General features: G+C 48.4%; 1 protein-coding gene across 2 annotated transcripts in view; it reads right to left on the bottom strand.

Annotated features, from left to right (window-relative positions):
• Positions 1-16,367: 16,367 nt before the first annotated feature.
• CASQ2 (calsequestrin 2) overlaps positions 16,368-27,019 on the bottom strand; it is a 56,994-nt gene continuing 46,342 nt past the window's right edge. Inside the window, exons 11-12 of one of the 2 annotated variants that reach the window (XM_034788851.1) lie at positions 19,105-20,075; positions 16,368-19,037 (exon numbers count right to left, since the gene is read on the bottom strand). In XM_034788851.1, the coding sequence (XP_034644742.1) occupies positions 19,875-20,075 (201 nt within the window). In that variant the 3' untranslated portion in view covers positions 16,368-19,037; positions 19,105-19,874. Of the gene's footprint in view, positions 19,079-19,104; positions 20,076-27,019 lie in introns of both variants that reach the window. The other variant, XM_034788843.1, reaches the window with a different exon arrangement.

The following is a 27,019-nucleotide window of genomic DNA, read 5'->3' as shown; positions in this document are numbered from 1 at the left end:
TTCTGTGCTCCTACGTAGTCTTCCTTTGATTATTTCAGCCTGGGAAACATCTTCCCCCCTCTCTGAGCGTTCTTTACACCTCGAGAGTGGTACCCTGTAAACAAGTGCCATAGCCTTTTCAGGCTAAACCTCCAATCACCCTCATTGCCCGATTCTAGGCCTCTTCCATCTGTCTTGCCACAACAGGGGGCGTGCTCATTTATCACTCTTGAACAATGAGACCTGTAGGAGGCTGTGCTGAATGCCTTAAATCTCAGATTTGTGGGAGGAAATGCAGGAGGAGGGTCTGGAGCTAATTGGCAGTGGGGGAAAGGAGTTAGAATTCAGTAAGTAAAACTACCTGCTCCCTTTTATTTACTTTGAGCTCACGCCACCCTGCACACAACCAAATCATGAAGTACCAGAGCTGTTCCTCAAACTCGCTGGGACTCCTGATTGGAGTCTCACCTCCACAAGAGTCTGAGGGGGCTGGGGAAGCAGCAGTTCTTTGGGGTGGTGCCTTTGGTGTCTACAAACTTCAGGCCGTGTTATATTCAAACAGACAAACCAACATAGCTCTCAGGCACTTTATCATCAATAAAGCAAAAAGGCATTGTTACCACCACTCTGGTTACATGACCCAGCTAACAGAGACTCAGCTCTCGTCTGTTGCCAGAATCAAGGTGGGGAACAGCCTTCCAGCATGTCTGGTCACCAGCTCGACTTGTACAATTTTGTTGCAGACTGTAGGAACAAGAGTGTGGAGTGATTCCATGGGCACTGCAAACGGTGGTGCCGATGCGCTAGGCCTCCCAGCTTCATCCCCACAAGCTGTGCCCCCACCGCAGGCCAAGCATTTGCCAGGCTGCCGTCAGCACTGCTGTAGAAACGGTTGGAAAAATCCACAGGATGCTGCTGTGCTATGAAAAATACAATGCAACAGTTGCAGAGATAAGAGCAGTTAGTGGATAAACATTAGTGCAGAGAGCCTCAGAAGGGGATTTCTCCTCCTGGGATTACCAAACAAGGTTACAAAGCATTAATCTCAAACCAGTAGGAAACAGGAAGGGTGGTGGGGGAGCACTTGGCACTGCTCAACACCACTCCCCCCCTCCACCCTCCCAGCTTCCTGATCCTTTCCCCTTTGATTGGTGTATCACTCTGGGAGTTGTTTGCGGTGCCATTTGTGGTGCCCAGCGCTGGGAGTTGCCTAAGGATCAGTCCCTGATGATCTGAAAGAAATAGTAGAGGGACTGCAGTGAAAAATAAATTACAGGCACAAATGAGAGCAAGCTACTCTATCCCTCCAATAAATAATAAACCTCAGATTTACCTGGTGGTGCTCTAGTCACTGCTGGCCACTCCTTATGCCCTGAGAGGAACTGCTGGACTGGATCAATCCCAGTGTCCATCTACTATCCTGTCTCTGGTAGTTGCTAGCAGCAGGTGCGTGAGGAAGGGGTGAGATCCCCACAGCAGGCTGAGGTGGGGTAATCTACCCCTCATGTTACCCACTGATCATGATGGAGTCCCTAGTCATGCCCTCTGGCCCTGCTCCCCACCCTCCTGGCTCAAGGAGCAGAGGTGGTGGAAGGCACTGGCTTGCCTGGAGGTGCCTGCTCCTACTGGCCTCTGCCTGGCTGAATCCTGTGTCTGAATCATAAGGGGAAGCCATGAGTTCATTGGAAATATGGGGCTGAGGCTACAGCTCCAGTTCACCCAAACTCCCATCAAAGTCACGAGGGTTTAGCTTTGAGGGTGTGCCCTACGCACAGGATCCAGCCCCACGACTGGTAACTTATAAAGCTCTGCCAGGCTTGTTTATCACCATTTGGGGAGTTTAAAGTGCCTTACCTTGCAGCTGGAGCTGCCGGCTGGGATTGCTTCAGGAGCACGGACCTCTGGCTGCCCTTGCCCATGGTGCCCTCAGCATGCAGGGAGGAGAGTTTCAGGGGCTGTCCTTGGGCAGGGTGGAGCCAGCTGTTGGAATAGTTTCTTGACTCTGAATGAGACCAGTTGGTCCACTGATGCATTGGGACTAGACCCAAAATCCATGGCCGGTCAGAAAGCGGCGACTCTGGAGAGCTGTGCGGGGAAGTGGGGGGTGGGGGGTCCCATCACTCACTGGGGGAAAAGCTGCGTGGGGGCAGGGTCCACCGATTTTACATGAGCTGGGTGTACAGCATGGGTACTCTGAAGCACTGCAGGGAGTGATGGCGCCAGGGCCGGCTCCAGGCACCAGCTTAACAAGCAGGTGCTTGGGGTGGCCAATGGAGAGGGGCGGTACCTGCGGCAATTCGGGGACGGCAGGTCCCTCACTCCCTCTACGAGAGAAGGACCTGCCGCTGAACTGCCGCCGCCGATCGCGGCTTTTTTTTTTCCCAATTGCTGCTGCCGATTGCGATCGCGGCTTTTTTTGCTTGGGGTGGCAGAAATGCTGGAGCCGGCCCTGGATGGTGCTAGCAAACATGGCTGCTGCATGTCCCTTTGTCCTAGGGTCTGAAATTAATGGCTTGTCATTTTCAGCTGGCAAAACACCTTGTGTTGGCTGGGTAGAGGGGTAAGGTTTCAAGGCCACAGAACCAACCTTCCGGCTTATGTCACTGGCCTTTATTGCTGGCATTGAGCTACCCTGGCACTCGCTCCAGAATCCGAACCAGCAGTGAGATTTCTCTGGGGGGTGGGAAGAGCCTAAGCTTGAGGCCGGTCACAGGCATGTGTGCTGAGTATTTGGGCCCTGAAGCACTGGAAGGGGTGGGGTACCTTGGGGAATAGGATCCCTCTGCAGCAGGTTATGTCACATTGGGTATGCAGGAAGGGCAGACCTGTTGTTGGGATTGGCCAGCAGAGCGTGGTGTTGAAAGATTGATCTGAGTTTATCTTGGACTAGGAAGGCACTGGGCTTGGGTTACAGCCCTTTCTGGTACTGACAGATAAGCCAATGGGGGTGTGTGTCTTGCCTCTTGTCATGTGTGCATGCACACACACACCCCTTTGTCTGCTACACAGGTGCACACGTGTACACAGCATGTTCGTGGGAGGGGGAGGATGGTGTGATACTGTGTGTGTGTGCGAGAGAGAGAGAATCCTGCTTGTGCATATTCTCTCTCTATCAGCAGGGCCATCCCTAGGGGGGTGCAGGACCCAGGATAAATCAGCCTCCCCGCTAGTCTCCTCCCTGTCCACCCAGATCGCCCTCCCACCTGCCTGCTGCTCGCCTCCCTGCTAGTCTCCTCACTGTCTGCCAAGAGCACCCACCCCTCTGCCTGCCGCCGCCTCCTCCCCGTCTGTCCGGCGGGCCTCTGCCCCGTCCGCCCACCTGCTGCTCTCCTTCTCGTCGCCTGCCTGCCAGCCTCCTCACGCCCCTCCTCACCTGAATATCGGGGGGAAATAGTGTCCCGATCGTACATCGGTTGGGACAAAGGGCTAAATATCAGGACAGTTCCGATTTTATCAAAGTGCGCCCCCCCCCAAAGCACGGGGCTTGAGGCAGTTGCCCCAATTTGCCCCATCCAAGGGATGGCACTGATTATCAGTTACTTTTACAGAGGCACCAATGTCTGTTTCAGGTCCCATGCCCCATACCTATCTCATAGAGCCTTGATTCATGTATACCTGTTGGCCTGCAGTAGTAGATTATCAATAATGCTGAGGTGCTGCCCTAGCATGGCAGGAAGGGGCGTTTGTCCAGGTTTCCCGGTTTTCTGAGAGTAATGGCAGCCCTGTGAAGAGGGCTTTCTCCAGGCACCCAATAGATACTGGTCCCTAATCAAGTGGATCTATCAGGAAATACCATCTCCTCCCTCCTATGTGCTTGTACCGTCATTGGCCTTAAATCATAATCCCTGACCTGTGGGAAATTCTTTCCCAATCCCACATATGGCAATTGGTTAGACCCTGAGTCTGTGAGCAAGAACCAGCCAGGCAAGCCCCTGAGAGACAGAATACTAGGTGCCACCTCAGAGCCCCACCCCATCCAATGTCCCTTTGCCAGTTATGGCTGTACATAATACTTGAGAAGGAAATTAAAAAAAAAACAAAAACCCTCCCATGTTACATTTGGGGAGAAATTCCAATTCATGCTTCAGGGTTTAATTGAAACCCTGAAGCATGAGCTTTTAGGAACACAAGACACTTGTTGCTTGTTCCATTTGCTATACATGGAGATCAGCCAGAGACCATGACCCTGAATTACTTTTATTTAGTTTAAGGGAAACAAGAAGGAAAAGGCAAGTCAGCAGGAGAGAGCACTGTGTGTGTGTGTGTGTGTGTGTGTTCGTTCTTCTATCGATGCACAGTGCAGTGCACCATGGGTAGGTATCTCACTGTGCAACTCATCGTCCAGCGCACCATGTTTTAGGAAGTTCTGGCGATACATGCTGGGGCAGAAATGAGTCACGCAGGGGTTGACTGGTACTGCAGGGTCAAGTTCCCATAATGCAACTTTCTCAGCCCCATAATGCCATCTCTATCTCATGACTTTTGCACCGAATTTGAATATCCCATGAATCCAAGCAGGACTAGTCGCTGTCCATCATCTCTGACAGAAGCATGGAGCCTGCACAGCTCTGCACTATTATCATGAGCGTTGCAAACACAGGGTGCACGATCCACTGGTAGTTGCAGCACCACAACAAGAGCCATGGGGAACATGATGATTTCCTTGAGGGCGGACTGCTGTGGGACATAGCAAGAACCAGTTCAAGATTTTTGGTGGTGGTCATGAAGCAGCTGCAAATGATGGAGCACCACTTCTGTGCCTGAGAAATGAGCTTTGACATTGTAACGCAGGCTTGGGATGACGAGCAGTGGCTGCAGAACTTTTGGATGTGCAAAGCCACATGAGCAGCGTGTGAGCCGCCTGTTTGGGGAGACTGGCCCCTGCCCCCTCCTCTTCTGCCCAAGGCCCCACACCTTCCCTGCCTCTTCTACCCCCCTTCCCTGCCAGAGCCCAGACCCCCCCAACCGCAGACTCCCCCCCCAACTGCAGCTGCTGGTCCCCCAGCCCCGGGGTGCCCGAACACCCCTAGCCCCGGAGCACTGGGTGGGCGGTGTGGCCCCAGTGCCCCCAAGCCCAGTACTCCCAGCCCCGGAGTGCTAGGCAGCACAAGCACTGGCCCCAGCCACCCTGAGTCCCAGCCCCAGCTGGGCCACAGGGGAAGAGCAGGAAGCAGGAGGGGGTCTGGAGGCGGAGCATAGGTGGGGCCACACCTCGCTGTATGGGGAGGCTCAGCCTCTTGTGGCTTGTGAGGCCTACCACCCATGCAAGGCCACATTCCTGGATCTGTGTGCAGAACTCACCCCGGCCCTCCTGCACAGGGACACCAGAATGAGATCTGCACCGACAGTGGAGATGCTAGTGGCAGTCACATGTGTCAACTTGCAATATCGTATTTCTACCAGTCAATGGGAAATCAGTTTGGAGTTGGAAAATCCACTGTGGTGGCTGTTGTCATACAAGTATGCAGAGCCATTCATCAACTCCAGCTTTGCAGGACTGTGACTCTCGGCAACATGCAAGACGTAATGAATGGATTTGCAGCAATGGGGTTCCCAAACTGTGGTGGGGTGATAGACGGCACACATATCCCTATTTTGGCACCAGCCCACCTTGCCAAAGAATATACCAACAGAAATGGCTACTTTTCGATGGTTTTACAAGCATTGATGGATCACCGGGGACATTTCACTGACATCAGCATTGGCTGGTCAGAGAAGGTGCATAATGCTTGCATCTTTAAGAACACAGGACTGTTCAGAAATCTACAAGTAGGGACTTTCTTTCCTGACCACTGGATTACGATGGACAATGTTGAAATGCTAATAGTGATCCTGGAGGACCCAGCCTACTCCTTACTCCTCTGGCTCATGAAGCCGTACACTGATCACCTCAACAGCACCAAGGAGCAATTTAACTATTGGCTCAGCAAATGCAAAATGATAATTAAATGTGCTTTTGGTAGATTGAAGGGATGCTGACATTGTTTACTCACAAGCTTGGATCTCAATGAGAAAAATATCCCAATCGCTGTAGCTGCCTGCTGTGTTGTGCATAATATCTGTGAGGCAAAGGGGGAAAAGTTGCTGACGTGGTGGAGGTGGAGTGTCTGTCTGCTGAGTTTGAACAGCCAGGCACAAGGCCTATCAGAAAAGCTCAATGTGGAGTTGTACAGCTCAGGAAGGCTTTGAAAGAGCACTTTATCAGCAAGCTGCAGTAACGTGTTGTGATGGGCTGTGCTCTAACTGGCCCTGTACTTTGGGGCTCTGTTAGGAATTGTGTAGTGCTTGGTGCACATTTCTGAGTGTAGCACTGACAATGCACCTATTAGTTTTGTGGTGCATGCTGTACATTAATGGTTAGTAGCAATTGGACGTCAAACATAGTGAATGTCAGTGAAAATGAGGTAGGATCAGAGGGTAAAATAGGGAAAGAACAAGTTAAAAATTACTTAGACAAATTAGATGTCTTCAAGTCACCAGGGCCTGATGAAATACATCCTAGATTACTTAAGGAGCTGACTGAGGAGATATGTGAGCCATTAGCGATTATCTTTGAAAAGTCATGGAAAATGGGAGAGAATCCAGAAGACTGGAAAAGGGCAAATATAGTGCCCATCTATAAAAAGGGAAATAAGGACAACCTGGGGAATTACAGACCAGTCAGATTAACTTCAGTATCCAGAAAGATAATGGAGCAAATAATTAAGCAATCAATTTGCAAACACCTAGAAGATAATAAGGTGATAAATAACTGTCAGCATGGATATGTCAAGAACAAGTCATGTCAAACCAACCTAATAGCTTTCTTTGACAGGGTAACAAGCCTTGTGGATAGGGGGAAGCAGTAGATGTGGCATAGCTTGACTTTAGTAAGGCTTTTGATACTGTCTCGCATGCCCTTCTCATAAACAAACTAGGGAAATACAGCCTAGATGGAGCTATTATAACGTGGGTGTATAAGTGGTTGGAAAACTGTTCCCAGAGAGTAGTTATCAGTGGTTCACAGTCAAACTGGAAGGGCATGTTGAGTGGGGTCCTGCAGGGATCAGTTCTGGGTCTGGTTCTGTTCAATGTCTTCATCAATTATTTAGAAAATGACAGAGAGAGTACACTTATCAAGTTTGCAGACGATACCAAGCTGGGAGGGGTTGCAAGTGCTTTGGAGGATGGGATTAAAATTCAAAATGATCTGGACTAACTGGAGAAGTGGTCTGAATAGTATGAAGTTCAGTAAGGACAAATTGCAAAGTCCTCCACTTAGGAAGGAACAATCAGTTGCACACATACAAAATAGGAAATGACTGCCTAGGAAGGAGTACTATAGAAAGGGATCTGGGGAGCAAAGTGGATCACAATCTAAATAAGAATCAATAGTGTAAGACTGTTGCAAAAAAAGCAAACATGATTCTGGGATGTATTAGCAGGAGTGCTGTTAGCAAGACACGAGAAGTCATTCTTCCGCTCTACTCTGCGCTGATTAGGCCTCAACTGGAATATTGTGTCCAGTTCTGGATGCCACATTTCAGGAAAGATGTGGACAAATTGGAGAAAGTCCAGAGAAAAGCAACAAAAATGAGTAAAGGTCTAGAAAACATGGCCTATGAGGGAAGATTGAAAAAATTGGGTTTGTTTAATCTGGAGAGGAGAAGACTGAGAGGGGACATGATAACAGTTTTCAAGTACATAGAGGGAGGAGGGAGAAAAATTGTTCTTTTTAACCTCTGACAATAGGACAAGAGGCAATGGACTTAAATTGCAGCAGGGGCGGTTTAAGTTGGACATCAGGAAAAACTTCCTAACTGTCCATCATTGGAGATTTTTAAGAGCAGGTTGGACAAACACCTGTCAGGGATGATCTAGATAATACATAGTCCTGCCATGAGTGCAGAGGACTGGACTAGTTGATCTTGCGAGGTCCCTTCCAGTCCTATGGTTCTATGATTATCACACTGTGTTTGTCATTGATCCTCTAAGTTGCATCACATTGTACAGTACCAATAATTGGGTACTTTTACTACTGCCAGACCCATGAAGCATATGTTGGGAATTGATAAAGAAGAATTATTTCCCAAACAACACAGTTTTATTGAATGATGAAAACACTTCAAAAAACACGTTGTGCTAGTTAAAAGCAAATACGTTAAAACCTTAATAAATTTATGGAAAATAGCTTAAAGAAGAGGAAGGAACATTCTTGTCCATTTTAGCTACTCATACATCAACCATGGCTCTCCCAAGTCAGTGTATGTGAAGCTGTGCTTGTCCTTACTGTCTCCTGGAGTGGAGTGGTAGGAGTAGGGCTTGCAGCCCCTGATGACACGTGGAATATTTGAGTGAGGTGATGTAGGGAGGCACTAGACTGGAGTTCTCCATGGACTGCAAAGGGAAGCTAACCTGGGATCAGGGCTGTCCCTAGCTATTCTGGGGCCCTACGCAGCCCCCCCCCCAGCCCAGGCCACCGTGGGGGGGGGGCTGGCTTGGGGACAAGGGGGAACCACCCCCCAGCACTCACCGGCGGCACAGCTAGGGCCAGGCCGCTGCACTTCCTACTGCCGGTGAGTGCAGGCCCAGCCCTGCTGCAGTCCTCAGGGGCGGGGCTGGGGCGGGGAAGGGGCAGGGCAAGGAAGGGGTGGAGCAGGGGCGGCGGATTTGGGGAAGGAGTTGAGTGGGGGCAAGGCTGGGGCGGGGGCCATGGGGAAGGGCCATGGGGAAGAGGTGGAGCAGGGGATGGAGCAGCACGCAGCTGCGCAAGGCACCAGGAAATTTGGTGCCCCCAATTTCCTGGTGCCCTATGCAGCTGCGTACTTTGCATATGGGTAGAGACGGCCCTGCCTGGAATTGCTGGACCTGTAGGTCCTCAAGAGTCTGCTGCCTCTGTGTTTGCTGCCAGAGAAGCGCCATTATGTCCTGGTGCATCTCCCTTTCCTTTTCCTGCTGGGACTCCTGGGCCGCTCTCCTGTCTGCTCTTTCCCTCTCCATACGGCTGCAATATTCACCCACCAGGCCCTCTGCTCACGGTCCAATGCCGCACTGGCTTGCGAGCTTTTTCAGAACGTGTCATCCCGAGTCCTCTTCTCTCTCATCTGTATCTGAGGCATTCTGTGGGTGTGGATAGGGAACCCTTCAAGGCTGCAATGGCAGCAGCTGCAGATAAAACACCCAGCGGCAGAGGTTCCATTGTCAGTATAGTCACAATGGAGAGTGACAGTTAAGGTTCAGAACTCCCTTCCCTTGCTCCCCTGAAGTTTTAAATAAGACATGCCCATTGACATGTCTACTTTGGAGTCCTTGTGCCTGGCACCACTCAGCACCAGCCATTACCTCTTCTATGAAAAGTCAATAGCTGTGTCCTGTTAAATTGAAAGGCACCAGCAGTACATCATTGAAATGGGAAATACATTCACACATAGGTGGCGACTCAGTGGGTGCTCTGGGGCTGGAGCACCAACAGAAAAAATTAGCGGGTGCTTAGCACCCACCAGCAGCCCAGCTCTCCCCTCCCCACTCCCCACAGCGCCTCTCGCTCGATTGGCTGTTTGCCTCCCCGGCCTTTGGATAGGCCTGCTGCAGTTCCTTCACTTTCACGCGCCACTGCTGCTGGTCCCTGTCATAGCCCGTCTCCTGCTGCCCTCATGCAATCTGCTCGTAGCTGTTAATGTTTCTATGGCTGGTCCCTAGCACAGCATCTTCTCCTCACAGGCCCAGGAGATCCAACATCTACTGTCTACTCCAGGCCAGAGCATGTATGGAGCGTGTAGCGGGCATGGTAAGCTGGGTGGCTGCATACAACACAGGAGAGCTGATAGGTGTGTTTGCCACGCTGGACAATCAGGAAAAGGCATTAAAAAAATTCATGCGGTTTTAAAGTGTATGGGGGGAGGGGGCTTCCAGTCTACATGAGCCCTGGGCAGTGGAGTTCACAGTTGTGACCAGAGTGGTCAGTGCCGGGCATTGTGAAAGAGCTGCTGGAGGACTGTTAGGGTCAACATAAGTAACACAGTGTCTATACTCGCACTGCATTGATCTCAGAACATCAACCATGGCTCAATCCCACTCAGGGAATGGTGTTATTGCGTCGCCGTAACGGGGCGCTTACATTGGTGGGAGACACATGTAAGTGTAGACACGTGCACAAGTAAGTTGGTGCAAGGTAGCTTATGTTGATTTAACTTTGTAGTGTAGACTACTCTACCAAGTTAAGTGTAGAAACCAAAGGTGGTGGGTAGCATAGGCTGGGGAAGGCTGTGCCTCCCCAAACAGCCTGGTGTGGCCCCGCCCACATTCTGCTCCCAGGCCTCCTCCTGCCTGTTTCCAGTTCTCTTCCTGCTCTTCCATGGCGGAGAGCCTGGGGCAGGCTGGGCCTGGTGCTCACAAGGCCCAGGGCTGGAGGGGGCTGGTGCCACACCTCTAGCCCAGCACTGGGGTTGAAGGTGCTGGGACTGTGCCTCCTGCCCAGTGCTGGGGTTACGGGGTGCTCCAGCTGCACTGCCCGCCTGGCACACTGGGGCTGGGGGCACTCTGGTCCTGGGATTGGGGATGCACGGGGGGGCCGGTGCCCACAGGGTGTGTGCTTGTGCTCTGGGCTCCGGCGGGGAGGGACGTGGCCTCTTGGTAGGCTCCCACAACAGCTCATTCACCCGCCGCCCATAGTAGCAACATAAAAGTGCAGAGCACTTAAAACAAAGACACGATGGTTGTATTGCTACATGTACAACGCTACTCTTTAAGCCCTAATATTTTTCCTCCTTCTTTTACAAGGCGATAATCTGACTCCCAAGTGGATACATTCTTGTTCTCTGATTGAATTTTCATTTTTTACTGCTAGTAAAGGTAACCTCAGTGAAAAGTGGGCAGGGGGCTTCCTGGTAAAGTGCCTTTAATCATCTCAACAGTCTTTCAGCTTGCTCAGAAAATGTTTTATGGCCAGCACAGAACTGCTTAGCATGTTGGAACAGCATGAGCAGTACAGACGTACAACTTAAAAGGGAGGTGTGTGTGTGTGTGTTTTGGAGAGACAAGATGGGGAAGCTGTAAATCTTTTGATTTGGTTTTTGCAAAGGCCAACCTTGAGTCCCTGGGCACTGAAAATACTAGGCCCAATATTTATACCAACTGTGTTGTTCTGTAACGATTCAGGGGGTGGCCATAACTAGTTTGCTGCTGCTTTGGAGTGCTGTCAGATGTGGTTTTGTATGAGATTTAAAAAAAAAAGAAATTCTGACTAATATGATTATTGGTTGCCGCTCAGTAACCTGGCTGCCTAATTGTGTGTGTTTCTATGGAAATAACTGGGTGGGGGCCTATGACATTTTGGATTCAAACCTTAAAACAAAACCTAGGAGCAGGTGGCAATGTGGTGTTTGGATTCATTCTCTGGCCACTGTTCAGCCTCCCACAGAGAAAGACATTATTGGAGTACAAACTAGAGCTACGTCGCATCTTTAGTCACTGCAGGAAACAATCTGGGAAGAAACTCTGCTTTGCAACTAACCAGGGCTTTGGGACAACTGGAAAAGATCCTTCCCCATAGAATCCATCCCAGGTTTTACTCGCTGGGGCAGGTCTAGTCTATGGGAGTTTAGTGGGTGCCCATGCAGTGCGGATGGGAGCAGTAAAGCTCCCTCGTGATGGAGTCTGTCGGGGCCTGACAATGGCTGTGCGTTCAACGGCCTGAATGGAATTTCACAGCAAAGGGAGCTCAGCGTGAACCAAGCCCGCTAAGTGCCTTGCTCTAGGGAGCTCGCAATGAGCTGGGACACTGCCCTGCACCATCTTGTCCCCCCCAAAGCAAAAGGAGATCTGAGTCCTGTTTGCCCTGGACTCTCCCCTAAGGAGGGGGAAGCTCTATTCTCTGCAGGTTGGCTCCTTGGGAGCAGCCATCTCCTCTTCCTGCTCTCAGCTGGGACTGAGTAATGAGTCCCAGACCCGCTTAGAGCAGTGGTCCTCAAACTTTTGAGGGTCATTCCTCCCCTTACCTCTGTTCCCATCCCCCCAGAGCTGGGGCTGGGAGCAGGGCCGCAGCTCCGGGGGGAGGGGAGGACTCAGACAGGGGTAAGGGGCCTGAGGCTGGGATTGCAGCTGGGGGTATGTCTGGGGTCAGGAGCGGGGATGAAGCTGCGGTCAGAGGCCGAGGCTGAGGGCAGGAGTGGAGCCACAGCTGAGACCCGGGCCAGGTGTAGAGCCGTGCCAAGGCTGGGGACAGGGCTAGGCGCAAGGCCGGGAGCTGGGGCCATGGCTAGGGGTGGGGCCGGAGCTGAGTGGGGGCTGGCCCAGGCCCGATGCATCCTCCCCCCCAAAAGTTCCTTCACGCCCCAGCACACCCCATAGTTTGGGGACCTCTGATTTAGAGACAGTTCCCCTGCTTGAAGTGGATGGGGAGGCGGCAGCAGCAGCTCTGTGGGTGCTTCCCGGACCGGTAGGTTTGTGAGCAGCAGTGTGGTCGCCTGGCAGTGACAGAGCACGGAGATGAGATGAGGTCGTGGGGACAGTTTCTAGCCCTGTCCTTAAATGGACGTTGACAGCAGATATTGGAGGGCAGGAGAAAAGGGAGAGGGAGGAGCAGGAGAAAATGGGCATCGGGAGAACTCAGGAGAGAAAGCAAGGGACAGAGGGAGATAGATGGCGAGAGAGAGGAAAAAGAAGAGGAAGGAGGCAAGGGATAGCCTGATTTCCTCCTCACACTGGTTTTCCCCTGGTGTAAGTCCATTGACTTCCTCCTCACTTACACTGGTGTGAGTGAGAGAAGAGTCAGGCCCAGAGCGAGAAGAAAGCATGGAGGTAGGCTACAGGAGGGAAGCTGAGACACCAGGGAAGGCTCTCTGCTTTCATCACACGAGCCACTTGTAATCTGGCTCCAGACACAGGTCTGTGAGCAGCAGGGAACCCCCGGAGCTTTTTATAAAGTTTGTCCTCACCTCTTCAGCCTTGTATTGAACATCTCCCGGGGACTAGCTGAGCAAAGTGAGCCTGATTCTCCCCCATCTCGTGCCTTGTAGCCTCATTTCAATCTGTGCAAAATGGGCGGAAGGAACCCTGAGTCACGTACACCACGTGGTAGTGTCTTACATCCGCTCTGCATAGATGCCAGTGGTGACAGGTGGCAGGCAGGCCCAGCACCAGCAGTGGAACACTAGATGCTTGTGGTATTAAGAGTATCAAAGCTCTGTGCCAAGCTCTGTGTGCACAGAGAGCAATCTGCTCTCCCACCGCGTGCTACCTGTTGGCCCAGTTCTCCAACTTCTACAGCCTCAAGAAGCCAGGCTCCTGTGTGAGGATGGCTGTGGAGTGAGCCTCCAGTAATAGCCAAAGCTAGCATGAAACGAAAATAATTGTAGCGATTCTGGCCTAATTTCAGAGGGCTGTGGGAGTAGGTGGCAGGATCAGATACATTTCAGTCCAACTGATTATTTCCAGAAATAAGTTCAGGCTTGATAACAAACCACGGAATCATTTTTTAGGCATGGTGTGTGCGGACAGTCAGCAAAGCACCCTGTATCCTGACTGAGCATGTCTGGCTGAGCAGCACAGCTCTGGCGAGGAAATCCTCAAGGGTGTCTTGAATACTTTATCCAGACATAGAAAAGGGACAGTTAAATCTCATGGCCATCATCCCTAGAGGCATCCTCCTGCACATCCAGAGGGTTACTGAGTCTTAAACTACTAGATAAACCATGTGTTCCAATGTGTTTCTCTCCCTTTCATTTGGAAGCTGTCACTTAAATGGTTTGAGATCACCCAGCGTCTGGCTCGCTCAACCATTTTGATCCCTTCTCTTATAGCCATCTAAGGTGAACTGCAAAAGCAAGAGCAGTGGGCTTGTGCCCTTTTTTGCTTCTTTCTGATGGATAAAGAGGGCCTGACCAGCATGTTGGTTTTTAAAGATATTTTTTGCTTGTGTGCTACAGTGACAGTTCAGATCTTGCCTAGCCCAGAAGTCTCTATGGGAGAACCAGTGAAATGATGATGATAGAGTAAAAGTTGAATGCCTGAGGAGGGCTAGTTCTCTGAAAACATCTTCTCAATGTGCAGCGGCAGTCAAAAAAGCCAACAGAAAGTTAGGAACCATTAGGAAAGGGATAGATAATAAGACACTAAATATCCTAACGCCGCTATGTAAATCCATGGTATACCTTGAATACTGCGTGCAGATCTGGTCACCCCATCTCAAAAATGATATATTAGAACTGGAAAAGGTACAAAAAGGGGCAACAAAATTTATTAAGGGCATGGAACAGCTTCCCTATGAGGAGAGATTAATAAGACTGGGACTTTTCAACTTGGAAAAGAGATGACTGAGGGGTGATACGATACAGGTCTATAAAATCATGACTGGTGTGGAGAAAGTAAATAATGAAGTGTTATTTACTCCTTCTCACAACACAAGAACCAGGGACCACCCAATGAAATTAATAGGCAGCAGGTTTAAAACAAACAAAAGAAAGGACTTCTTCACACAACGCACAGTCATCCTGTAGACCTCTTTGCCAGGGATGCTGTGAAGGCCAAAACTGTAGCAGGGTTCAAAAAAGAACTAGATAAGTTCCTTAGCCAGGATGGGCAGGGATGCAACCCCAAGCTCTGGGTGTCCCTAAGCCTCTGTTTGCCAGAAGCTGGGACTCTGGGAGTGGACGACAGGGAATGGATCACTGGATGATTACCTCTTCTGTTCATTCCCTCTGGAGCACCTGGCACTGGCCATTGTCGGAAGACAGGATACTGGGCTAGTTGGACCATTGGTCTGACCCAGTATGGCTGTTCTTATGTTCTTAAGTGACTATTAGTCAGAGGGTTTAAAACAATATGGGGCATTTCCTGGCGAATGGCTCTTCTGCACCAGTTACAGCTTGAGGTGTAGAGGGGGAGGGGCACATTAAAGTGGCTTTAAAGCACTTTTATGTCTCGTCTATCCTGTGACTATCAGGCTGGTCCTTAGGTGCAATTTAGAACCACTTCCGGGCTTCTCTAAGCCACTCATGCTGGTAATGACTCTTAAGAGACTGCTGCAGCAGCCAGGGCTTGGCAAGATGTGGCGGCCTTCCGGACACATCCTTTCCCCCTATATCTGGGGACAGGGGATGGGGTGGCATAGGAACAGCCATGCTGGCCCTATGCCACCTGGGGAGTCCCCCACTATCTTTTGGTAGCAAGAAGGTAGTTTTGTAACTGCTTTGCACTGGCTGATGAACACAAAGGAACATCCGTGGGGGTGGGGGAGTGTCAGGGCCTGGCCCTTCGTTTCTATTTATTTTTATTACCATCTGTTTAATGTAAATAACTAATCAACATTTTGGAGAAAGGGACTCTCTGCTAAGATGTAAGTGCTAACAAGTTGCATCCTGTGAGATAGCCAGCATTCAGAAAGGCCAACATTAAAAAACATTTTTTTGCTGGTCCTCTTTATAACTCATTGACTTTTTATTTTTAACTGAATCAGTGGCCCATGAAAGAAGCTAGATTGACGGCCCTCGGGACTGAATATGTCTCTTTCTCTCTTAGTGAATATGTGCCAGGTAGTGATGGATTAAACGCCAACACCCTCCCCCATCATGCTGCCCTCACAATGGTGCCTCCAGGCTAACAGGGAGGAACCAACTCGAGGAGTGGGAAGTCAATCTCCAGGACTCATTCAGTCTCTGCTGAGACTGACAACAAAGAGGCCAACTAGTGCCAACTATGGTGGCTTTTGGGATGTATGTCCCCGTGCTCTGGGAATGGGAGCAACACCAGGAATCTCATTTCTTGTAAGCCAAGAAGCCTTTGGTTTATAATGACTGAGTGGGGTTGCATTCAAACCAGCGAACTATAAGTAAAAGGCACCATCCCCCATCAATCACTGAGCACCCTTCCTTCCATGGTTATTGCTATTCATTAGCAAAGTTGAGTGGTAGCTGTTTAATGCTTGACCAGTGACTGTAAGATGTAGTAGTCATAGGTCCCAAGAGACTATGGTCCACCAGTTGTAGCACAGAACCCCCAACATCCCACTAGTCACAGCAGGGTACACGGTAACATTCTAATCACCTCTTTTTCCCAAAAGAGCTATTGCCCCATTCTGTAAAATCATAGCAGAAAAGGTACTGAAAAGAGACAGAAAACTACTGAGCATTTGGGACATTCCAAATGAATGAAAAAAACGCATTCGAATAAGCTTTCCCTCCTGCTTTCTTCATTGCCAGAACTGCCTCCTTCTCCCCTCCCTTCAAATTTTACTTATTTTTTAAAAGGGCAAAAAACGGAAGAGAATTAAATAGCTGTAGCTTTTTAATTAAGAGGTAAAGTTAAAAAGCTCCCAGATGATCTATGGGTGAAGAGAAGCAGAGAAAGCCATGTTTGAAGAATGGGGAGGGAGAAAGGATAGTACCAAAAGCAACTTCACAGGCCACAGGGAGGACAGTTGCATATTTAACTTTTTATTTTATAATACAAAGAAAAGCTTTCTAGTCCAATTTATGAAGCACTGAAACCCCACAGCACAGGATACAACATCACCCACCAATTTCTGCATGGAACATATCCATGTTCTAAGTGTCTCTTTTCCCAAAATAAATATTGCCTGATGCTTTAAAATGCCTTTTTGTATCAGTGTAGCCTTACCAATATTGCTGCCCCAGTGCAAGACACATGGTAGGTGGGGCTTGCACAAATGCAACTCACCCCATTTTACACTGGCACAGTGCATCTATGGGAGAGGTTTGCACCAGTGTAGCTAGTGATGCAAATATACCTAATGTAGCCAGGTCCTTAGAGCAGAAAAGACACTGAAAAGAGGCATGCAGAAAGCTAGTGAGCATTTGGGATGTCCCATTAGTGATAATGACCAGGAAAGGATAAAATAACTAATTTGTTTTTCTTCATGTTCACATAAATTAATTATACTTTCCGATTACAAATCTGTGTCTGTTTCAGTGTCTACTCATGTTGGAATTACCCTTCCATGAGCCAGTTCAATCGAAGAACTGCTCAGCGTAGCTGATGTCACCCAAACAGCTCCTGAGAATGGGTCATAATTTCAAAGAGAGAGAAGCAGATCAGGAAATTGTATAAATAACTAAAATGTGTTTTATAACAGGGATTATAATGGGGGTTGCAGCTAATGTTGTGAACGGTGAGGACAAAAATGCATGGGGTCTTTATTCCCTTGTAATCTGCAAACCCTTCTGATTAGCCAGGAAGGGTGAAACCCTGCTTGCCTTACTCATGTGTGTAGCCCCAAGGTGAAGGCAAAGCCGGCAGTCTTCCCACATGAGGATGCAAGTGGGATCTGTCCCTTAGTGGTGAACTGAGAAGAGAGACTGAAAAATGTTGGCTTTACCCTTTCCTGCACTTTACAATGCATAAAGATGTCCTCACACTTAAATAAAAATCCTGCTTGCTATTTACACGAGGTGTCCCAGGTCCTCACATCCCTCTCTGTGCTGGAGGATCTTAGGGTGACCAGACAGCAAGTGTGAAAAATAAGGACTGGGGTGGGAGGTTAATAGGAGCCTATATAAGAAAATCGGGACTGTCCCTATAAAATCGGGACATCTGGTCACCCTAGAGGATCTTGGGCAGAACTCTGGAGAGTCTGAACCATAAGGTTATCACTGGTGGTTGTAGACAGAGCTGTGACTCCCCCTCACCTCAGCCAATGGGAGAAGGGTTAAGACTTAGCACCCCCTTTCTGGAAGCAGTAAGAAAGCAGGAGACAGCTCACAGCACAGCCTAGAGTGACATCATCCTTCAAATCCTCCAAAGCTCTCACCAAGTCTTCTAGAACAGAAAGGGAAGTGAGCGCTTGATGTTCCAAATGTAAATACATAGAAAATCCCCACCCCCACAACGCACATATTTTAAACCTTTGGGACAGAAGCAGGAAAGGGCAGGTTTATAGCTATATGTAGATATAGATAGCACTATAAAATTTTGCTTTGCAGTTCACTTAGACAGAGGCAGTTTCTGGACTGTAAACCTTAGCTCTTGTTGGGCTAATTCACATTAATACAGTGACCTAATGAGTCCTGATTCTCATCTCACCTCCACCAGCTTTACATCGGTGTTAAGTCCATTGACTTCAATAGTTACTTCTGACTTGCCCCAGTGTAAACAAGATCAGAAGGCTGTGTATCTCTAGTAAGAGAGAAGAAACAGACCCTAACTAAGCTAATGAGGCAAGACAATTTGAGGATTAATTCCTACGGGTAAGAATGTCCTCAGATCGTCCTTCTGTTGCACTAAAACCTAATAAAGCAGGACAATTGAAATCTGCAGATGAGGGAAATCCATGAGCCCTAAAGATGTCAAGTTGGTTTATGTATGGATTTCTCACAGACGGCCCTGCATTCTGCAAGATCAAGTTTCTGACCCCTATTGTGGGTGACCCTTTGACTGCAGATGAATGCTGTGATGTCCTTTAGAGTCTGCAGCCAAAAGAGGCTGCACCCTTAGTACTAAGGGATGTGTGAACAATTTATGTGGAGTATAACTTTCAAATCCAGTCCCACAACTACTTAAAAGCCAGACAATTTGATCCTTTCACTGATGGTTACCACACCAAAATTATTCATCCAATGAGCTTGTCTAGTGAAGCTGAACAGACCGGTCCCCGTCTGGCAATTTGTTCACTGGAAAAGATGCAATGCAGGAATAAGGTTCAGAGAACTCTAGGGTTGTACAGTCATGCAGAATGGGAGGGCTTGTGGGTGGATTAGTATGAACGTTTCTTTTGATTTCCACGTATGGCGGGGTGTGCCCCGTATGTAATTTCAAGTTGTGTATTTCATGTGATCTCAATGCACAATGACAAATCAGCTAAGGATCCTTTAAAAGAAGAGATAGGCCTAAGACAGAGAGTTTAGATCCAGATTCAGATGTGGATGCAAACTTCCCCAAAATTCAGGTAGTTCGTATATGGTGCTCTGGTTCCACCCATCATACAGATGGATCAGAGTGGCAGAGTTCAGATCTGGATTATCTCAAAGCTCTGGGGTCAGGAATCAATGTTTCATTTTAGTCCATTGTTTCTGTACCTCAGAGTTTGGATTCAGACCTTGATTTGAACTCCTCAGGATCTTTCAGACCTGATGTTCTGACCCATCCGTATTTCTACTCTTTCACCAACCTTGAACTCCTCAGGATCTTTCAGACCTGATGTTCTGACCCATCCGTATTTCTACTCTTTCACCAACCTTGCCTGAGTTTGGAGCCTGCAGTGACACACCAATCCAGGCAGGTTTCATGGGTTTGGGTGCAATTGTTTTGCACAGCTCTGCACGAAGGGAATATTCTTTCATTATACGGATAATTGAGATTTTAACTGCCACGGCATTTATGATGTCATCAGTGAAGTAGTACCAGACACCCAAAGCAGAGTTTGTGGGATATTGTGGTCTTTGCTGTGCTGTTTAGCTGAGCAGCTGTGAAGGATGTTTTGTTTAATGTGATGGGCAGTATTTTTCAGTGACCTTCCTGGTATCTTACAATGAGATTAGGTCTTAAAATATAAGAGGCCAATTAGCATGGAAATAGAAATTAGCTCCCCACGCCCTTTGGTGACATGGAGAAAGGCCCCCTACCATTTTCCCAGGAGTAACTCACAGAAACGTCAGGGGAAATTCCCGGCAGATTTCTGTTGTCCGTACTGGTGAGGCCTGATTTTCAGCAGTGCTGAGCATCTGCAGCCGTTGTTGATGTCACTGAGGGCTGTGGGTGTGCAGAACCTCTGGAAACCAGGCCAAGGAGTGTTTTTGGTGTTGGGAGCAGGAGGGATGGGAAAGGAGGAGGAGACGGGTATTCTGTGACCGTTGGAAACAGTCTTCATAAGGCCGAGTAGGCGGGACAGCCATTTAGGAGGCACGGCAACCTGCCCCAAGTGAAAAATGCTCACTGTCCGGAAGACAAACTGTACAGAGTCAAATCTAATCATCGTCGTCATTGTCGTCGTCATCGTCATCGTCATCGTCGTCGTCGTCGTCATCATCATTGTCATCATCATTGTCATCATCGTCATCATCTTCCGTGTTTATCTTCCCAGAGAGCACATCCTCTATCCAGTCTTCCAGCTCCTCAGCTGTGGGCAGGTCATCATCATCCTTGATTTCCATCCAAATACTGTCTGCCTGAAGGAACAGATAACACAGCAAGAAATCAGAGCACCTCCCTACCAGGGGCTGGCTGGTGGTAGGATTACTTCACCTCTCCAAGGAGGGGGTAGGATTAGCTCATTTCTCTAACTAGGTGCGGTGGGATTAGCTCATATGTCAAGCAGGGGCTGGCAGGATTAGCCCCCTCTTTCTAACAGGGGGACTCAGTACTGCTTTACTAAGGCCTGGGCAACACTTAAAATTTAGGTCAGCATAGCTACATCACTCAAGGTTGTGACAAATCCACCCGCTGTAGCCTGGCCCCTGGTGTAGATTCAGCGAGGGTGACAGAAGACCTTGCTTCTGTTGCTTGGGATGGTGGTGATCCTACACTAACAGAAAGACCCCTTCCATCGTTGTAGGCTGTGCCTATACTACTGGTTTATGACGGTATAGTCCCTGTGGTGGAGACATGGCCAAAGATTGTAATAGCTGTACTGCATGGAACTGATCATGTTCTTAAACTGACGGTTAGGAACTGGGCAGGTAATAGCATGCATTTTGATCACATTTTTCTCATTATTGGACCAGCTAGCTAATTATATTAACCAATAGTCCATAGGGAAGTAGCTCCGCTGGTTTTACCCCATTTCACAAATTAGTTTCATATTCCTCTCCTTGTCTCCAACTATCTCCATGGATTTGTTCCACTGGATTTTCCAGACCTCATCATCTCTACTCATCTCCCTGAGCCTTCCACTCTTCTCCTGCCAGCACTCTCTCCGGCCTATCACACAGTCTGGAGGGACACTCTTTGGGGTTACAGCAGCTCCTGCCATCTGGAAGAGCCTTTTCCCATAACACCTCTTTGCCTCACTGACTCCACAGTTCATTCCAAATCTGCAGAAAATACTGCCCATCCCCCTGGTCTGTATGTGTTAAACTCTTCTCTCTGCTCATATCATTTAAAGCTGCAAACCACTGTGGATTTCTGTCGGTATGAAAGACACTGTACAAAATAAAGTTGTGGAGTAGTGAGAGGAGGCATAGTCTAGTGGAAGGGGACTCAGGTGACCTGGGATCTATTCCCTGTTTAGCCACAGATTCCTTGCATGACTATGGAGTTTCCCTAGCTGTAAAGCGGAGATAATGACACTATTCGTTCATGCTTTGAAAGGCACTGGAGCAATGAAATCTCCAAAGCAAAGTCTTTCCTTGCCTGAGGGACCTAATTTGCTTGGGGTCCTGATGTATGTTTTGATAAAATGTCTGGTCACATTTCCGCCTCTAGGGAGGGATTAGATCCCCAAGTATTTCCTTTATCAAACAGGAAGCTATCAAAAGAGATACAGAGCTTGATCCTGATGCCCTTCGAGTAGTCCCATTGAATTCAATGGCACTGTTTGGGTGAATGAGGGCTACTCCTGTGAGTAAAGACAGCTGAATCAGACTCATTGCTTGTGTGGCAAATATAGCTGCAGTATATTGCAATGCACAGTGGCAGGACTGATACACCGCCACAGTGAGAATAGGCAGTGGGAACCTGGAACAGAATGGTATTTTTATTGGCGGATTTCTAGAGAAGTGATGGGAACAGAGAGGCTACTCCCTCTGAAGTCAATGGAAATGGTGTTACTCCGTTTTATATCAGTGCATCTCAGTGGATTTACAACACTGTCAAACTGGAGCATTGCAGTGCTGAATCAGGCCCAACATTTTTCTTTTTTTATACCGCACCAAAATGCACCTTCCTTAAAACTTCCTTCTAGATAAATGGAAAACATACTGTGACAGTGTACCCCATAAGGCTTTATGGGGAGGGGGTGCTTATAAATGTATGTATGACATAACTGGAATATGTTTTGTGCTGCCTGTGCCATGTAACATATCTCCGTAAGGGTTATGATCTACTATATCTATTCATCCTATTTGTACATATATATCATTTTCTACTCGAGGTTAAGAATATGGGCTGTATGCTTGCCTGATTTCTAAGTAAGCTTTGTGAGGCATTTGGTCAGCTTCTTTAGGAAGGAATTCGCCAGGTTAAGTACCTGATCAGGAGACACTTAGGGAACAATGCATCTTGGAATGCTCCAATCCACATGAGAAGTCTTCCTGGAGACATGCAAGATGCCATGTGGACAATGGCGTCGGCCTGCAAAGACTGAGTCATGCAGGGGCATGTGACTTGCCCAGGTGACTCCAAAACTCCATCTTGGAGCTGGGCTTTGCATAGGAGGGAGGTCTCCACCCACAAGAGAGAGTCTACTTAAACCTGTGGGAGACCCCTCCATTTTGTCTTCAGCTGGCTAAAGAAGGAGCCTCTCCACCCCCCCCAGGATACTTGAAGGAGACTGAAACAAAGGACAGTAACTACAGGGGGTGTGAGTGATAGCTGGACCCAGGCTAAAAGGAGATTAGCCTGTAAAAGGGAGCACTCTGGAACTGGTGAGGAAATTATCTGTATTCAGTTTGATTAGGCATAGATCTGCGCATTTTATTTTATTTTGCTTGGTGACTTACTTTGTTCTGTCTGTTACTACTTTGAACCACTTAAATCCTACTGTCTGTATTTAATAAAATCACTTTTTATTTAGTAATTTACTCAGAGTATGTATTAATACCTGGGGGAGCAAACAACTGTGCATATCTCTCTATCAGTGTTATAGAGGGCGAACAATTTATGAGTTTGCCCTGCATAAGCTTTATGCAGGGTAAAACGGATTTATCTGGGTTTAGACCCCATTGGGAGTTGGGCATCTGAGTGCTAAAGACTAGCACACTACTGTAAGCTGTTTTCAGGTAAACTTGCAGCTTTGGGACAAGTGATTCAGACCCTGGATCTGTGTCTGGAGTCAAACAGGAGTGTCTGGCTCAGCAAGACAGGGTGCTGGAGTCCTGAGCTGGCAGGGAAAACAGGAGCAGGGGTAGTCTTTGCACATTGGGTGGCAGCTCCCAAGGGGGTTTCTGTGATCCAACCTGTCACACATACTTAGGAGAATGAACTAAAACTCTTATAACCCCTATGGTCAACAATCTAGCTTGTTTACAAAGAAAACTATAGCAAAGCTGTGGTCAAATGATGGGATTCACCTCTTCTGAAAGATCTCTAGATACATAGGCACCGACTTCTACGCTTTTCCCTGGGTGCTCGACCCCTTCCGCCCCCGCCCCCACTCCACCCCTTCCTTGAGGCCCCGCCCCTTCCCTGCCTCCATTCCAACCCCTCCCCAAAATCCCCACCCCAACTCCGCCCCCTCCCTGCCTCTATTCCAACCACTTCCCCAAATCCCCACCCCGGACCCACCTCTTCTCCTGAGTGCGCCACATTCCTGCTCCTCCCCCGTCCCTCCCAGCATGCCGCCAAACAACTGTCCTTCCCAGGGCAGGAAGCGCTGGGAGGTAGGCAGAGGAGCTGGGACACGGCGCGCTCAGGAGGGGAGGAGGAGGTGGGGCGGGGGTTGAGGGGAGCTTGGCTGCCAGTGTGTGCAGAGCACCCACTAATTTTTCCCCGTGGGTGCTCCAGCCCTAGAGCACCCATGGACTCAGTGCCTATGTCTAGATAACCTCTGGATAGTAAATATGTTCCAATGGGTAACCGGCATTCATGGCCAATATCTCATTACGTGTCATGTTCTTGCTACCAACTGGTCTACTCCCATAAATTTCCATTGGTGTCTATTTAATATAACTTTAAAATTACTTAAAAGGCAAACAACTGCTGCAAATTCATTAACAGGACACATCTGGGACTAGTATCCAGGGCGCTGGATCCAGGGCATTGGGTTCTATTCCTACGTGACCTAGTGGGCAATCTTATGTAAGACATTTCATCTCTCCATGCTTCTGGTTTCCTTCCTTCCCCTGCCTTGTTTATTTAAGCCTGGTCCACAGTAGAAAATTAGGTTGGTTTAACTACATCAGTCAGGGGTGTGAAAAACCCACCCACGCTTGTCTATGCTGAAGCGCTACAGCGGCAAAGCTGCAGCGACACAGCTGAGCCACTGTGGTGCTCTAAGAGTAGACAAGCCCTTAGTCTGTAAGCTCTTCAGGGCAGGGTCCGTCCCTTAATATGTGTACATACAGGGCCTAGCAAAACATGGCCCCAGTTTCTGATCAGGGCCTCTATCCACTGCTTTAATATTGTTAAATGGCTTGGCTTAAACCTCATCTAAACTGTTGTGACCTCCACCCCTCATTTAAGGTTGCTCAGAGACAGATAAACAGCCCCATCTAAGACAAAGGGTATGCAAACCCACTCAATGATTTGGATTTTGTGGGTGGAGAGCTCCATAAGGGATTGTTTGTGCATGTGTGTGAGCTAGTCTACACTTAAAATGCTTCAGCAGAGCTGCTGCAGTGATTCAGTGTAGACACAACCTATGCTGACAGGAGGGATTCTCCTGTCAGCATGGGTAACCCACCTCCCTGACAGAAAATGTATTCTGTTGACCTAGCACTGTCTACACTGGGGGTTAGGTCTGTATAGCTGCGTCTTTCAGGCATGTGGATTTTAGCGATATAAATCCCTAGTGTAGGCCAGGCCTCTGTGCGGGTGGGTGGGTAGGTGGTACAAAATGAACACAAGCCGAGAGACAACAGAAGAGAGAGACAGAAGCAAGACAGAAGTAAAGTGAGAAAGTCAAGCAGACACTGCCTGAAAGAACAGTAATGTGGCCCTGAAACAAATCTAAGAGAAAAGCTTTTTGGACACAGAGTTCTGGCTGGAAAGGCAGGCTTGGAACAGTGAACAAAGAAACCATCTACTGCTATGTGATTCCTCCTGTGTTCAGAGAAACAGGACTTTGTCCATTCTTTGTAAATAAACAAGGCTGCGCCAAAGAAAACATCAGCCCCCATCACCAATTTCTAATTCCATGTGGAACACACACAGGGCCTCAAACTTTGATTAGCCACTTGGGTCAGAAGGGGTAACAATATAAATAATCATAATAGTAAATCAGCCACATCTGGTAATCTGTGTAGGTGCTTGATAACTTCTGACCCAAACTTTGCTGTTTTTCTACATTTCCAACTTTTCCACTGACTCCAGTAGGAGCAGGAGCAGGCCTGGAGTTACTTAATAATACTACTGGTTTGCCCTTCTACAGCACCATCCATCCACAGATCTCACAGCACTTGTCAAATAGGAGCAAATGAAATCTTGTAGTATCCCTCCGATACACATGGGTTTCATTATCCCTGCTGTAGAGAAGAGGAAACTGAAGGGTGAACTGATTTGCTCAAGGTCACAGAGGAAGTAGATGGCAGAGCCAGGAATAGACCCCCAAGGGTTGGATCCTTAGCTGGCATAAATTGTCATAGCCCATTGAAGTCCCTCTTGACTCTCCTCTGAGGTCAAATTAACATTCAGATTTTTTATTAACAAAATTTCAAACACAGAAAGGATCGTTAAACCCAGACTCCATGTTATGAGTATTTACATAGTTGAGGGAATTCTGATTCCCAAGCTGCTGCGTTTCCAGACAGCTCCTTTTTATGGTTATAAAAGGTTACATTGCACAGCATCCAGCCATGAAAAGAAGAAGCCTGTAAATCTGGAGTATGTCTTAGAAGTTCTCAGATAATCTCGACGTTTCTGTCAGAATGAGGAAAATGTTTTTTTTTTTCCTCCATTGTCTTGCCATTTGGCATGTTACGTGCATTTTATTTTCCTGACTGTTCCTTATGGTTAGTTGTTGCTTGGAAGCAGGACTGGGTCCCTCACCTGACTGTCAGTACATACATAGGGAGTTTGCAACCCGACATTAGTCCCACACAAGCCTGGTACAACACAGTGGAAATAATAGTTTTTAATGGCAAGATTTACTGCTCATAAAACCCAGGCAGGTAGCACAATGGCAAAGTCTGAGTCACCCAGAGCCTGATCCTGGGATGTGCTGAGCACCCTGGACTCCAATGCGAGTTAGGACTCAGCACCTCTCAGCAACTGCACTGGTTACATGGGTATGTTTTGAGTTGATTTGCACTCTCCATGGTAACACAATGGCATGACTTAGAAACAGTTGCCAACCTGGGAGGAAAATTCCATGTGTTTGTGAAGTGCAATAGGACGGGGCTGCTTAGCTTTTGTTTTACTGTGCATGCATGTGAAACAGAGTAAGAGTTGAATTATACTCCCCAGATCGTGTGCATGGGTGGGGAGGGACTCGGGGAACCTCCCTCACTCCTCTGGTCTAGTGCACCCTCCCCAGGGCTAGGCTCACTGTGGCTCTCCTCACTAGGGAACATGAAGCGGGGATGGCTGGTCAGTGCTGCCGGCAGTACTGGAGGCCCAGCCTGTGTTTCTGGGCAGGGTGAAGCCAGGACTGTGACTCTTCTGCGCTGGGATTGCTGCATGGTGGAATGTATTGGATATACCTGTTGAACAGGTATGACAAGGGCTTCCCCTACCCTAGGCAGTGAGAAGAATTAAGTCTTTCTTCCTCCTCTACCCCACTGCAGCTCGAGCCGTGCAGGAGCCCTCACTGGTTTTGTGATCGAGCAGTGTCATGGCTAGAAAAGGGCCTTTGGTTTTAGACTACGGGGGTGTGCAGTTGGGAAGGAACGGCTACACTCACAGTTTGCGTAAGGCCTGGGGGAAAGTGAGGCGTAATTAAATTCCATTAAAAGACCTCAGAGAGAATATGCTAGTGTGCTTATTGTCAGCCAGGTGCCTATGTAAGAACAGCACCTGCTTATGGACCAGTTCTGCTCCCTGTACATTAAACCCAGTGCTGTGGTCTAAGTACATGAGTTCACCCTCATCTGCTTCACGGTGGTGAAGACTGATACATCCACTGGCACTGTGCTATGCCTGTGATCAAATTCTCCGTAGTGCCACTGAACACAATGGTCTCACAGTGGGCTGGAAGCCTAGAGGAAGCCCTGATATTCAATATTCTTTCCACGAAGTTCCCACCATTGTCAATTTATATTGCATCCTTCGGGTTTCTTACTGTATTTTTAATCTGTGC

Source organism: Trachemys scripta, chromosome 1 (genome assembly GCF_013100865.1).
Source record: "Trachemys scripta elegans isolate TJP31775 chromosome 1, CAS_Tse_1.0, whole genome shotgun sequence".
NCBI lineage: Eukaryota > Metazoa > Chordata > Testudines > Emydidae > Trachemys > Trachemys scripta.
This window is presented reverse-complemented; position numbering and strand designations above follow the sequence as displayed.